This window comes from Falco biarmicus, chromosome 5 (genome assembly GCF_023638135.1).
Source record: "Falco biarmicus isolate bFalBia1 chromosome 5, bFalBia1.pri, whole genome shotgun sequence".
NCBI classification, from domain to species: Eukaryota; Metazoa; Chordata; class Aves; order Falconiformes; family Falconidae; genus Falco; species Falco biarmicus.
The window spans coordinates 67,337,833-67,352,691 of NC_079292.1; the positions used below are offsets into that span (position 1 = coordinate 67,337,833).

At 47.8% G+C, this 14,859-nt stretch overlaps 1 protein-coding gene across 2 annotated transcripts in view; it reads left to right on the top strand.

Annotated features, from left to right (window-relative positions):
* Positions 1-1,439: 1,439 nt before the first annotated feature.
* TMTC1 (transmembrane O-mannosyltransferase targeting cadherins 1) overlaps positions 1,440-14,859 on the top strand; it is a 147,157-nt gene continuing 133,737 nt past the window's right edge. The window contains exons 1-2 of one of the 2 annotated variants that reach the window (XM_056341142.1): positions 1,440-2,501; positions 14,608-14,785. In XM_056341142.1, the coding sequence (XP_056197117.1) occupies positions 2,185-2,501; positions 14,608-14,785 (495 nt within the window). In that variant the 5' untranslated portion in view covers positions 1,440-2,184. The remainder of the gene's footprint in view (positions 2,502-14,607; positions 14,786-14,859) is intronic. The other variant, XM_056341141.1, reaches the window with a different exon arrangement.

A 14,859-nucleotide genomic window follows, 5' to 3' on the forward strand; every position in this document is an offset into this window, starting at 1 on the left:
TGTGGTGGGAGTGGGCTATTGGCGGGCTGCCCCAACCTGGGATGAAGGAGGACAGAAGGCTGAAAGACATCAGTGAGAAAGGCTGTGCAGACCCTGGTCCACAGTGGGTGGACCAGAGACATGGGAGTCTTGTTGGGAGGTGCAGCCTGGCAAGGCACAGCTGGGCTGCTGGGTGCACTGGGTTTGCTGGGCTCAGCAGCAGTGCTGCTGGCCCTGCTTTAGGCTGCCTCGCTCACCCACGTGCAGTACATCTGCACCGGAGAACAATGAGACCCTTGGCTGCCTGTTTCAGACCTATAGGGGGTTGCAGATTTTGTTTGGTGGAGTAATTCAGGATTTCAAGTATTATCTGGAGTCTACTGTAAGGCAATTTCAACCTTTAATTCTTACACAGGTTGTTTTTGCTTCCATCAACATTACAGTCCATCCTTCCACTCACCCCCCTCCCAGTAACTGTCACCATTTTAATTCAACAAAGTCCCGATTCCACCTTTTAAGCATTTCTGCGATAGTGACTTTGTTTCCAGAGCTGCTGGGCACTCGTGGGCTTCAGTACTTCAATGCCTCTGGATACCAGGCTGTTTCTCTTTCCGTGCCCACGCACAGATGTTGGAGTCTATCTTTACGTGTGAAGCTTTGAAACTTTGGTGAAAATGGATACCAACACACCACTGTGAATGGTCTCTGATGCTGGGAAAAGCTCCGGGTAGCTGACTGCTAAAATGTCATCAGCTACATTAGGGAAAGTTTGAGTTGATGGCCCTGCTTCTGGTAGAATTTCCTTCTGTCCTGGATATAAACATGCCATCCTAGCTGGACTTATTTTTAGCTGTGACAAAAGTGCATCTGAAAAGCCTGTTCTGTTGCACTTGGAAAATACCAGATCGGTCAAAGTGCCAAATATGCTGGGGGGAAAAGCATTCCTGGAGAGGGCTTGCCCAGGACAGTCTGGATGAACTCTTCACAGCTTCCGCTCCCCTCGTTTTCCCACAGGCAGGAGGCACGCTCACAGGCACGCTCTCGGAGCAGCTCGGAACTGCACGGGCTGGTGGCAAACCATACTCAGTGTATCTTTTCTCAAGAACAAATTCAAAGTACGTCCAGTATGTTCATTCACCTCATTGAATCTAATCTTCTTTGCCAAGCAGTGTTCTTTCTTTGGTTATAAGCAGGAGGTTTTAAAATGAGAAAAAACATTAATAGAGTCCTTGGTTTTTTGTTTTCTGGAAGAGCCATGGCCACATACCTTTTATAGGTGCCTGGAAAAATGATCTGAACACAGCCTTCCTGAAGCAAAAGTTACTGGGGGTTGTCATCACTACAAGAAAGGTCCTGGAAGGGGACAGACACACTGCAGTCACCAGAATAATGCTTTGGAGAAGGCAGCGCTCAGGTGATTTTGGAGGAGGGACAGGTGATGGACCAGAGCAGAGAACAAAAGTTCCACAGCACCGAAATGCCTCCCGCGCTAGGACACAGCGGGGGGCTGTTTGGCACAGGCGATGCTGCAGGCTGGGTGGTGTGGAGCAGCGTGGATGCTGTGGAGCAGCGTGGATGCTGTGGATCGGCACGCACGCTGCGGATGCCACGGAGACGGCTGGGACGTCCCCGCTTCCCGGGTGAGCATGGCCCGCAGGGACGCTGCTCCCGGCGCGGCTGGCCGTGCAGGGGATGCCGGCGGGGGCCGAGGGGTCCTGGCAGCAGGCGGCGGAGCAGCCCTGCCGCCCGCCTCCCCGCGAGTGACGGGGGCGACCCACGGCTCCGGGGCTCCGCTCCCGGCCCCGCTCCCGGCCCCGCCGCGGGCAGCGCAGCCTCCCGCCGCCGGCGTGCGGGGGCCACCCCGGGCAGAGCCCACCCCGCCGACGGGCTGAGGTGGCGGCGGGGTGACAGCGCGGCAAGGAGCATGCGTGCGGGGGGAGGGGGGAGGAGGAGGAGGAAGAGGAGGAGGAGGAGGGATGGCGCGGGGAGGCGGCCGCTGTTTATTTGTAGCCGGGCCCGCTGCGCCTCGGCAGAGCGCGCGCGGCCGGCGGCGGTCCCGCTGCCCGCCCCGCTGCCCGCTCCGCTGCCCGCTCCGCACCGGCCCCGCTGCCCGCCCCGCACCATGCGGGCGCCGCTGCCTCCCCGCGCCGCGGCGGCGGCGGAGCCGGGGCAGCCAGCGCGGCGCCCCTCGCCCGCACCCGCGCCATGGTGACGGGCTCGGCGCTGGGCTCCCGCAGCCGGGACCGAGCCGCGCCGCCCCGCTGCCCGTCCCCGTCGGCGGCGGGCGGGCGGCGCGGCGGGGTGGCGGCGGCGGCGGTGCTGGCGGGGCTGTGCGCCCTCTGCTACGGCAACTCCCTGCGGGGCGAGTTCGTGCACGACGACGTCTGGGCCATCGTGAACAACCCCGACGTGCGGGCGGCCGCCCCCGTGGCCGCCGCCTTCGCCAACGACTTCTGGGGCAAGCGGATGGCCGAGAACACCAGCCACAAGTCCTACCGGCCCCTCTGCGTCCTCACCTTCAAGTAAGTGCCCGGCGCCGCAGCGCGGCTCCCCCTCCGCCGCCCGGCGCCTCGCCCGGACCCGTCGCCCGGGCGGAGGGAGGCGGCCGGCCCCGGGTGGGGGCCCAGGGGGAGCTCCCCGGCACCGTCGCCTCCGGTCCCGCGTCCTCGGCTTCGTGATTCAGCATTTCTGCCCGGAGCGGGACGGGACGGGGCGGCCGCGGGGGTGCTGCAGCCGCCGGGGCGGCCCCGCGGCCCGGCCCGCTGGAAGTTGGCTGGGGAAGCGGCGCGGCGCCCCGGGAGCCCGCTGCCGCCCCGGGAGCCCGCTGCCGCCCCGGCGGGTCCCCCCTTCCCTGGCGGCGTGGGAACAGGTGGCGCCTGGTCCCCAGGTGGCCGGGGGATGAAAGGGAAACCCGAGCGTTTCCGTAGGCTCCGGTGACTGAGGAGGGTGTTCGAGTCGCATTCCCCGTCAGTGCCTCCGCTTCATCGCCCGTACTTCTCTCTGCCGCTGCACGTTCGTGCCAGGAACTCACCCGGTGCGGTTCTGAAGCGGACCCGTCCCCATCCCTGCCTCTTCTTTCAGCGCTAAGCACAGGGGTCTGGCGCCGGGGGAACGCGCCGTTTGTCGCGGCTGCGAGCTTCTCATGTCACTCGCGGAGTTCCTCGCCAGCCTCGGCTGCTTCAGATGTTCCCTGTGTGCCGGCAGAGTTGGTGAGGAGGAGTTTTCGCTTTTACAGGAATAAAGAGAACTTCAGTAGTGGCAAAGCAGCTGACAGTTACCGCTGCTAATCCTGGAAGGAAAACAGACGCCTCTCTCTCTCTCCCCGAGGAGAGTAGTTTGTAGCAGATCAGCTTAGGTACAGTTCATACGGTTTGTCATACTTTCTGTTAGCTTGTTCTCATTTTATTCTAATGAAACGTAAATGATGGTGAATGTTTACCACGTTTTAGTAACTAATAATGAGATGGGTGTTTGCAGGGAACTGTACTGAAGAACTAGTGTCGCTGGGTGAGGTTTAGCACTAGGGCCCTGTCCGTAGGTGCTCGGTAGGTGCTCGTTACAAACCTATGGCTGGCATAAGGAACAAACTATGTGCAGTGGTAAGCGTGCTGGGAGGAGGTGTTACTGCAACGTGGTTGACCCTGCTAATTGGGTAATTATTGTATTATTCGTTAAAATACCTGACATTAACATTTCATGAACTGCGTGGAAATCGTGTGTTTCTGTGAAGCAAGGGCAGTTTTGGGGAATGCAGCATCCCTTTGGCACTCCCACGGAGCACTTGCTGCCCTTCAGTTGTAAGGGCGGGCTTGGAGCTGAGAGCCATCGGCATTGGCGCGCTGGCGAAGCAGGGCTGGATGGGCATGGGTGGCATAGCCCTGACAGAGCAAAACTGAACAGCACAGACCCTTGTATACCAGATCGTTAAGGACACATTTTGTACCTGCTCCGCGAAGGGGCACTCAGCAGATTTCTGTAGAGAGCGGAGGGGGTGTCGGCAGCCACAGGCAGAGCCGGCTTTGTGCACGCAGAGTGCCTTCTCCATCAGGTGCCAGCCAAACTGTTGCCGTTTGGGGAGCTGTCTGATTCTTTCATTACTCTAGTGATACATGTGGGGGTAACCTGAGAGGTGAGCGAACATGCGTGTATCGCCACTGACCACACCACATGCAGTGCTGGAACCAGGCTTGGCCTCCTGGATCAGGTTTTGCAGTTACATTATGCTAATTAGCAGGAGAATCTTAAACTTTAATAACGGAATGGAAACTGAATGCTTTAGTTCCCATTTATATGTCTTGACTCTGAACCGGTTTTGCCCTTGCTATTTAAGGGGGGTGGGGCAGTTAGGAAAAAAAGGATGAAGTGCTGTCTCCATCTAATCCTTTTTGGAAATCAGTGAGACTGACTTTTGTGAGCAAAATTTTACCCTCAAGTGCTTATAATAACCATGCAGCTAAGACGTAGGGTCAAAGGCAGAGTCATTTGTTCACCACTTGGCATTGCATTTGTAATAGGGAAGGAATCGTTTATCTTCCCTGGCTGCAGAGGAAGATTATTTCCACTGCGTTCCAAATATCCTCCCAGCTCTCCAGTTTCCACATTCTTCCCATTTTATTTCTACCAGTAGGGTGCCAGAGGAAGATGTTAAGATCTGGGTGAAGTGGATCCTCCAAACTCCCAGCACTTCCAGAGAGGCTTCAGAGAGCTTGTGCCAAGTGATGCTGAACCTGTGGTTGAGCTGTACTCTGCCTGCCCAAGCCATCCACCCTGCCTTGCCCAGCCAGAGGTTGTTGCGCTGCAGCTTCTGCAGAAGGAAAAAGGATTTACCCTGATGCTTGTAAAATGCTCAACAGAAATAGACTTCTAACAAAATTGAAATGAATGTTGTTCATTAATACTTTTGTTAGAATTTACTGTATCCACTTAGGGTACTTGAGAAAACTGTGTGGCATGTGCTTTGCAGGGTCTTGCTGAGGAAGGGAAGGGGGGACCAAAGTATTCTGGTCTATTTTATTTTTTTATTTGCTTGTTTATTTCTTTTCTTGTGCTAATTTGGTCAAATCCAAGGCTTTTTAATAGTAGCCTAGTGGCTCTGCTTCTCTTGCATGAAACTTTCATCTGGAAAGGCTTGTTTTGAGCCTTGCTGTACTAAGATTAAAAATCTGGGAGATATCCAAACTGCATGTACAGAACAGATGTGAAGGGTGGGCTGAAATTTGTATCTACAGATCCGCCAATCTGCAGAAACTTTTTCTGTCCTTTGTGGCTGTGAAAGTAAGAAGGACTCATGATGCCCTCTGGACTTTTCATTAGGCTAAACGTATCCTACATAGATGCTACGTATGCCTGAAATGATCTCAATTAAAAAAATTCATCACCCGACTGTCAAAAAAATCTTAAACAGACATTGCTGAAATTTTGTAACAGTAGTTCAGTGTCCCTGATGAACTGGAAATCTTAAGTGACAGTCCTCATTCCAGTAGGCAAATGCTCTGGAGCCAAGGAGTGAAAAGTGCTCAAGTATTTGACATTATTCACACTGGATCTGTCAGTATGAATGATCAGAGGAAAATAAAGAGTGGCCCATGTTACTGGAACTATTAAGCAAAACTTAAAATATTCACAGAACTGCTGCATTGTTTTATGTGCGTTAACGTCAGAAGAGGGAAAAAAGGCTGCACATGGACTGTTGAATTAAATGTTTGTTTTGCATCTTTGAACTTCTCTCACCTTTTCTCTTGACTTCAATAAAGGAATGTTAAAACTGTTGGTTCAGAAACATTCCTATTACATGTGAATAACTGTTAGCTGACAGGTCTAGCACAACTCCTCATCTGTGCAGGACTTCAGGTGGTAGGCAATAGTTTTGCTCAGTCCTTAGGAAAAACTTAATTCATGCTCTCTTCTCCAGTTGATGTCACTCAGAGATGTTTACCTGCTATTTTCTTCTCCAAGAAGTGTTTCAGTATACTTCTTTCTAAAGAAGGTGGCTTTTTGGAGTCAGGATATACTATTTCTTGGTGTGTTCCCTATCAAATGTTAAGATGAAGAGGGGGAGGGGGGGGAGTGCAAAATGAACTGCCAATTCTGTAATTCACTCAGGATTTTATATTTAAACTGGGTCTTTCTGTCTTACACTGTGTCTCTGCTAGCAGAAGTTCAGGGAATCATTTATTCCCTTGGTTCCAGTGGTTTTGCATAAATGTTTCTCAACTGTTAAAGCAGGAGCTGCAATCGTTGATGCTGTCTCCTACCCTCTTTCTCTTGTCTACCAAATCCCCATGTAGATAGATTTTTCAGCCCGGAAACAAACAGGTGATGGAGGTTTGAGGTAGTCGGCAACAGAGCGGGCTTAGCCCAAAGGTGTGCAGTGGTAGGAACTGGTGAGAACAAAGCCTTTCAGAAAACCCCGATGCCAAGATTTAAGGACTCTGAATTGGAGATCAGCCTCCTGGTTTGGCAGGTGGTGGAGAAGGGAAAGGCCAGCCTGCTCAGCCCCTTTGGTGGTGGGGTGGAGGGCACTGCCCAGGCAGGTGCTGGTGGGGGAGGTGCCTCCAGTAACAGCTCACCAGGGACAGAAGATGGGGCAAAAAGGAAGGTAGTGAACAAGTCTAGGCCATGTAGCCTTGACAGAGACTCAGGAGGGTGACAGTGGACAGAGAAGCCCAGGAGACACCTGCTCTTCCTCGAAGGAGGTGGAAGTGACTGTTCACTGGGAAGTTGCATGGCCCTGTGGGAGGGGTGTAAGAATGTCCACTCCAGTTGCTGCTGGGTGGCTCTGGTGGCCCAGGAGGAGAGAAGCTGGGGAGGCAAGCTGTAAAAGGGAACACAACTCTTCCACCAGAAGAGATATAGGTACATAATTTCTGCACAGAGCCATCCTACTAGTACTCTGGCAGGGAAAAAAAATAAATTAAAAAGTCCAGGCTGTGCTCAGCTGCTGACTGCAGAACAGGTGGCCATCCAGGTCAGCCCACTGAGGCTGCTAGCCATGGATGGCTCGAGTACATACATGCTTAGGAGGCAAATAGGACCCTTCAGCAACAGTTCAGTGTTCTGTGTGGGCACCAAGGGCCTAATGTAAGACTACCAGTGGCTTTGGATCAAAGCCTTAAGTGACTCTGAGCTTGGGTTAGATGTTAATACATAGCCAAAGAGAGAATTAGTTCAATAAGTCACTGCCAACCTTCTGATCTATCTAGTTGCTTGCAGCTGATCCTTCTATTTTTTCAGCGGTATCAGTGGCATGAGTTTCAAGGACAAGGAGCTTAAGAAAACCAAAACAACCCGGGGAAGATAAAAAGACCTTAGATTTTATTTGTTCTTGATTTAATGCTATATTACAGTTTGACATCACAGGGTAATATAGTGGAGCTATAATGTGTCAGGTTAAATACACAGTGCACAAGTATTTTCTTCACTCTGTACATCTATATTAGGGCAATATCACAATATTTAAGGTTGTGCCAGTATTTCTCCTGTACAGTTTATTGTAATATTTCTACCCTCACTATAGCAATCACTCTCCATACTGAGACTGTGATACCTGCCATGAAATTGATGTAGTACTGGTGTAGCCACATTGGGCGAGGCGGAGCTTGTGAAGAGAGGCAGTTGCTTTTATTAGACTGGTTGTGTTATAGTTGGAATATACAGGTACATTTCCAGGCATGTAAGATTTTCTTCTGAGACAGAGCAGAGTTCCTTGCTGCCGTTTCACCTCTGGGAGAGGGTGTGTGTGTGCCCCAAAACTTGTTTTTTTCCCCAGTTCCAGGTGCACAAGAAGTCTTGTCCCTGTCCCCCTGCTTCCCTGAATGTAATTTTTGTAGCAGGTGTCTGTTTTTGCTTGTAGGTTTGGGCTGTTTTCTCTGTAGGGGGACCGACAGGGTCGTTTGCACTCCTTGGAAGGAGGACAGGACTCCTGGGAAGGGTTGGGGCAAGCTCCCCGCCCTGGGAGGGAGGACAAAGACCTGGCTTGGGGGTCTGTTGCTGCTGCACTGCTTGCAGCTGAGCCCAGTAAGTGAGCGTCTGCCAAGGAGGATTGTACAAAACAGGTAGGACTTCTGCCTAGGCACAGCATTTTCTCAGTCCTTGAGACTCAAAAAGATTTCTGTCTCTTGAATTAAAAGCCTTTTATTATGAGGGGAAGAGTTTACTAAAAGGTCCAAGCAGATTCCCCTGGAAGACTTGGCTGAGGTGAATCCAGTCACACCTATGTTTGCCGCTTGCTTCAGTGGTGTTTTGTCTCTATTTAACATCTACCAATTCCTGGGGATTTTCTCTCATCTGGCATCCTATTCCTCTTGCACCAATGTCACCCTTAATTTTCTTTTGTTGTCTTTTACCTACAAGGCTCAGCTTTCCACCAACCTTCTTCCTCACAGGAGCATCCCTGTCAGTAGTCTTTAGAGTCCATGAAAATGAAGTGCTCTGACTGCTGCTGGTTAGCTAAAGGCATTTCTCTGCATTTACTTGCTCTGTTTCTGACTGCTTTCCTGGGCTTTCTCATTTATTGTTGCTCAGATTTAAAGAAAAAAATACAGGGGGTAAGGCAGAGACCTGTACTCTTTTTCACTCACTAGAATTGGGTTTTGTTTTTTTGTTCCTTCTTTTTTTTTTTTTTTTTTTTTACCTCGTTTGCTTTGCATTAATTAAAATAGCCCTTCCTTTATGGTCTGCAGCTCAAGCTAAAAGATGACCAAACTTACTTCAAATTTGGTAGAAAACTCTTGCACCCAGTTTGAAATACTGTCTTCATTAGGTCTAATAACTTTAACTGGATTTCTGTTAGCGTTGTTTTCTCTGCTTGATGAGTGGCTGTCCTAGCTGGGTTCTTAATCACATCTTAGCTCTTTCTCTCTGCACTCAGAAGAGGACTACTTGATGGCTGCTGAAGAGTTCTTTGAGCTGTTTGTTTCCTTCCCTGCATTGCTCTTGCTGAGATGCTACTCAAGAATAATTTTGAAGACAAACCCTCTTTTGTTCAAGATCTAGGTAAAATGACACCTGTTTTTTCAGTTTGTAAATTGCCATTGTATAGCTTTTTAAAAATTTTTCAAGGCCATTTGTAGAGACAAATCTAAAGCTGTGTGAATAATGCTTTTGCTATTCTTAACACACGAATGATCGTCAAACCACCCTTTCTAGGGTTTCACTAGAAATTTCTGCCCTGGCATCTTTGCTACTTCAGAGGTGCTACTGCTTCCCAGCCTAATTGTGATTTCTGTTTTCTGTTCCTAACCATGCTGGAAAGCAATAACCTGCTTGGAATGCCAACATTTAACTAGTGCTCTTGTAAGTGATGACTGTTGTGCACTAAGGGAATTGCTATAGCTTGGGAATTGATATGGCCTCTCTTCTCACCCATCCCCTTTATAGCAAATCAAGTAACAAACCATTTAAGCCTTATTGTCCATTTAATTCTGAGGCATTGTACTGTACTATGAAAAGATTATCAACACAAATCAGCACAAAGTGCTGTTGCACTGTGGTGGAAACTCCATCCTGCTTGTGCTGGCCATTGCATGAACACTGCTGCAGAGGGGGCTTATTTTCTTTTTACTGCTACAGGTTTTTCATTAATCTTTGCGCTGTTTCCACACAGAACTTTAACCATTATTGCCACTGATGCAGCTGCACCATTTTTGGAGTGCAAGTGCTTATTTTCCTGGCACGCAGTATGTGCATCTGTGGAGTTTATTAGGGGATTCCACTGTGCACTAGAATTGGGCATTAGTTTGCATAAAGTTTGCCATATATATCACGCAATTCCAAAAGGAAGGAAAGATCACAGGAAACTTAATCCATCCTTGTATGTTAGATTAATTTATATAAATCTGCATGTGAGCCTTCCTCTATAAAAACAGTGGGGGTTTTATGAGGTGTGGGATGCTCTGAGACTTTCCATTAAGTGTTACTCGCTATAACAAATTGCCATTATTATCCTGTGCATTTCTATTTCATAACGTGTTGTGGTTTTTGTTAGTCTTTTGAAAATAATAAAACAGATTAAACTAAACAAGAGCTGCCCAGGGATAATAACAAAGTCTATAAAAAGAGAAAATCTCCAATTATGGTTTACAATATTATTAAATCATAAGAGGCCTTAAAAAAGTTGAATGAGTCTTCATGTGTATGAGTGGATAAAAAGCTCTATGTTAGAGCCCGGGGGCGCTGGTTGTTATATACCGTAACTGGATATGCATGGGATTTGTCGGCAAGCCCATACTCCTGCGGCATAGACCCCTCTGGTTCTGGGTCCGCAAGGATGAGGTCACCGAATCCCACTCAGTTTCCAGGCCCTCTGTTGGGGGAATTGCTTACCCAAGGAGATGTGTCCCTGCCTGATGACTTAACTAGAGGACAAGTAAGTGCCTGTGGCTTGAGGGTACCATGGTGCACAGTCCCTGCTCTACAAATGTCGTTCTTCAAACCAGGTGGCTGTGCCGAGAGGGAGGGCGAGTGGTTAACTGGGAGTGCTGATAGATGTTGCTTATTCTTTTAAGAGCGAGAGTGATTTGCTTTCTTCTGGAGAGCTTTTTTACAAGCTCTATTCAGTGGACCTTCAACAGCTGGTACCTGTGAGAGTCACTTTCTGAGAGTGGAGCTATGTAATTCCTTCTCCTAGAGTGGATGGCGGAGGAACGGAAAAGCTGCTGTAGGTGGCAAGGCAAACTACACTGCTGTTCCTGGAAAACATCCATTTTAGCCTTAACAAAATAGAGGGATTTCTGTGTTAGGCATATACCTCTTATTTTGGTATACCTCCTGCTTGGGCATGTGGTTTTGGCGGTGCTGTGCCTGGGGTGTGACCTGCTGAACCACACACGCTGCAGCACTTGGACACAGACCAGTGTCTTTGCTTGAATACATGTGTCAGTGCAGCCTTCTCAGCCCTGACGCGGCACATGATCGATGCTGAGATTTCTGTAATGAGTTTTTGTTTTGGTGGTAGCTTGGATGATGCTGGTCAGTTAGGAGCTCTGTTAGGAGATACCTGTCAATGTCACCTAGTATTGAGAGGCTGCTCCTTGGTATATGCGCTTTTACCCTCCTTTTCCCCTGGACCTTTTGAGGGCCTTTGATTTGAACAGCTTAGCACACTCTTTGCCTCCAGGGAGATGCTGAAGCAATGCAAAACTCTTCTTTTCAGAGTGTTTTGCAGGCAGATGTGGAAAAACCTCCTTGTCTGAGATGGTGGTGCCTCCTCTTTCAAGTGGTTCCATTCCTAAGAGCATGGGCGCTTGCTTTATTCAGTCCCAAATCTGTAGAATATTATTTGCAAGCACCCCTCTGGTTTGATGAGTAATCAGTTTGAAAAGTCTGGCCAGGCCAAAGCATCTGCTCTCTTAGCTGTGTGCTCTACCAAGGTCATAACACACATCTTACAATTTGTGCTTTAGCTCAGACAGATGTAAAGACCTTCATGCAGAAGCACCTAAGGTCTTCCAGTGCTGCAAATTAGCAATGATGCTACTATGGGTGTCTTTGGGGCTTGCAACTTAAAAAATGAAATACTTTCTCCATTTGTGGGCCAGTTTAGATATGGAGATACAAAGATGACACCACCATCCCGCCCCAGAGTACAGTTGTTGCCTGTGAGAGCTTCTGTTCATGAACATTATGGTGGAGAAACACCACTTCTTAATTTTCAGATTCCTTATCTTTTACTTGTTGAGCCATATACCGTGTATGTTTACTGCACAACTCCCATGGTAATGCTGCTGCCAGTAAACAAAGACAATACTGAACCTCTGTAACTGTATTAAAGAAGGGAGAAGTAATTTTTAATTTACCCATCCCTTCCTGCTCCCTTGCCCAGAAGTTACTCCGTAGTTGCTCCACAGTGGAACAGATTTGGCTTTCCATAGTAGGCTGCCTTTTTTCCCCATGGATGCGTGAGTGTGCTGGGGAGCTTTGCAAAGTTCTTGTGACTTGGATGAAGACTGTTTGGAGTCCCAGATTTGCTCACCCGTTTGACATACAATAAATTCAACAACTGTTAACGTTTCAAAATCATTCTGCTGGGATTGTTTCAGGACAAAAGAATGTTTCCTTCATTGCCATGTGGCCTAATTTCTTATGACAAAGAGCTTTAGCAGCAAAAAAGCACTGCTGTGAATATAGCACCTGCACAGATTCGTGTTCAGTGTTCATGGACCACCTAAGATGGTACTTAAAACACGCAATGAAGCATGCTTTAGTCACATATTGCTGTTTAATGAAGGCTTATCATGGTGGTGTTACGTTTGTGTTCTGTTCTGCTTTTTATTTTATTTTTTTTTAATTTAAAGAACATGCAGGGGAATAACGAAGCTGTGAGGCTGATGCTTTTACATAGCTGTTTTCAGTAACTTGTATCGCGTAACTTGCAGCTTACAAACCTTGTTGACTTGATGTTTGCCCCAAGAAGGGGTGTGAAGAGCATGCCCTGCTTTTGGGATAGGTGCCCTGATGACGGCAGGAAGATCCCTCCCCTATGAGGTTCTGCCTGTCGTGCCAGCAGACCTGTTTTGCAGGATGGGAAGTGATCAGACATGATCCATGGAGACTAATCAGAGATTTTTTCAAGAGTATTGACAGATGTCATGTTTTTAGTGATTGATCATCACAAATTGGCCAAATAAATAAATTATAATCTCTCACATTTTGGTGCATGGGTTCATATCACCTGATAACCTGAGCACTTGTTCTCACCTGCCTGCATCTGCTTTCTCCAGAAATCAGGTTGCCCAGAGCACACTTTGGCATTTGAGGGGGAGCAGTGGTGATGACTGTGCTCCATCCAGCTGATTTACAGCCAGAAATGATTCATTCATATAAAGAAATGGGTGCTGCAGGTGGTCCCTGCCTTTGCACACATCTGCAGCTGCCTCTGAGTGGGAACTTCGGCTCTTTCGGGGCAGGATGGCCCTGTGCTGCCCCTTGTCCCCTGCAGTGCGCTGGAAACACGATTTAGGCTTGGGGGTTCCCACTGCTGCAGCATATTTACAGCTGAAACTCTGTCTGGATGTCTGTTACTGACATTTGCTGTAGCTTGTCATTCTGTGCTGGTAGGAATGAGAGAAAGTGAAGTATGTTGCTGCCCTGAAGTGGCTTGGAGGTGAAATTGGGGGGGTGGGGGGGAAGAAAAAGCCCTAACTCTTTGTGTATTCTTGAATCTCACAGCCTGGTGTCTTTGTCAAAATGTAGCTGCATCAACCCATACTGCAAAGGGGAAAGTCAAGTCATGCTAAAATCTTACTTTTTGCAAACTCTCTGGGTTTCAGCTATTGCCTCCACAAACACTCCAGTGGGAGCAGAGCAGGAGTGCACAAGACAGACTCCTGGTCTGGTAAAGTTAGATTTGCCTGGAAAATGCAGCCCAGGATAGATGGCACTCTGTTGCTGATGAGTAAGCAATGTAGAGAGTATGTATAAAAAGCATATGTTTGCCTGTCACAGACACACCACGCCTCCTCTGTCTTACAAAAAACCCTAAGGTGTTTGCATAGCAGCAACAACTCAGTGGCTTTTGCACCATATATGTCACGGGAGACCTGAAGTCTGTTAGTAACAACAGGAAGGGTTACTGACCCTTTAGCAGGTTTACAGCTACATGCAAAATATTTAGATTGAGCCTTCTTTTCACTGGGTGTCTTGTCATTTTTAATTTTTTTAAAATATCTTTTAACATTAGTGCTTCCAAATTCCTTCTTCATATATGGAGTCTTCCCTAGATAGAGACACCGTGTGTGTATATATATGTATATATTTGTCCAGATGTACAGATGCAGTTAATTCTAAAGAGAATTATCTTCAACTGCATGTAAGGCAAAGCCTGTGAACAGCTGTTGAGCAAGCTGGCTGTAAAAAACAGTGACCAGAAAAATGTGCTAATACGTGCTGTCAAACTAATGTCAGAACAACTTGTTTGGTTGTTTTTTTTTTTATGAATGAGACAAGTAACGAGCCCTAATTGTCTCATTGAGTCTAGGGCGATGTTAGCTAACTTATCTTTACCATCAGTGTCCTTATAAAAATGCTAACTATTAAACCAGCTTCTTACTGTAGACCTAGTGTCAGTAAAGCATTTAAATAAATGCTTAACCTTCAGTATCTGGAAGTGCTTTGAAAGTTAAATCAGAATAAATGTACCTGTAACACCAAGCAGATGCTCCAGCGCCTTACTGAGTCCTTGTCTTGGCTATTCCCAAGCAAAAACATCTATTCTGTAGGAGAAAATAACTACCTGTATTGTAAAGCTGCCACGTGGCTGAGACAACCACAGAAAAACAGGGACACGGGACAAGTGCCAAACTTCTGATATTGGCCGGTGTTATTTGTTGCTAAGGAAGCACAGACACTGACTCATTGCAGTAAACTGTACTGGGAGGGCACAAGCCTCTCCCATCTCGATGTCAAAAAGGTTGCCAGATGCAACCACATATTTTAAAAATTGGGGAAGTGGTTGTCTTTAATCATCACATAGAACAGAAGTTCAGAGTGATTTTTCACTAATTAGTTTAATAGCACTTACATTAGAAGACTGCAAATCAGGCAAAAAGCATAATTTAGAGTCTTTGAAAGATGTCCTGCTATTACAAGACCTCTCCAGTCTAGTAATGGTTCCGTTTTCTTTCCTTACAGGTTAAACATATTGCTGGCTGGTATGAACCCCTTCTATTTCCATGCAGTGAATGTAATTTTACACTGTCTAGTGACTCTTGTGCTGATGTACACTTGTGACAAAGCTGTGTTCAAGGACTGTCGGCTTGCTTTTGTCACGGCGCTGTTCTTTGCTGTGCATCCCATTCACACTGAGGCTGTAAGTATGTGACACAAAAAAACAACCCGGTGACACAAAAGCTAAAAATAAATGCATACTTTATAATTTATAAT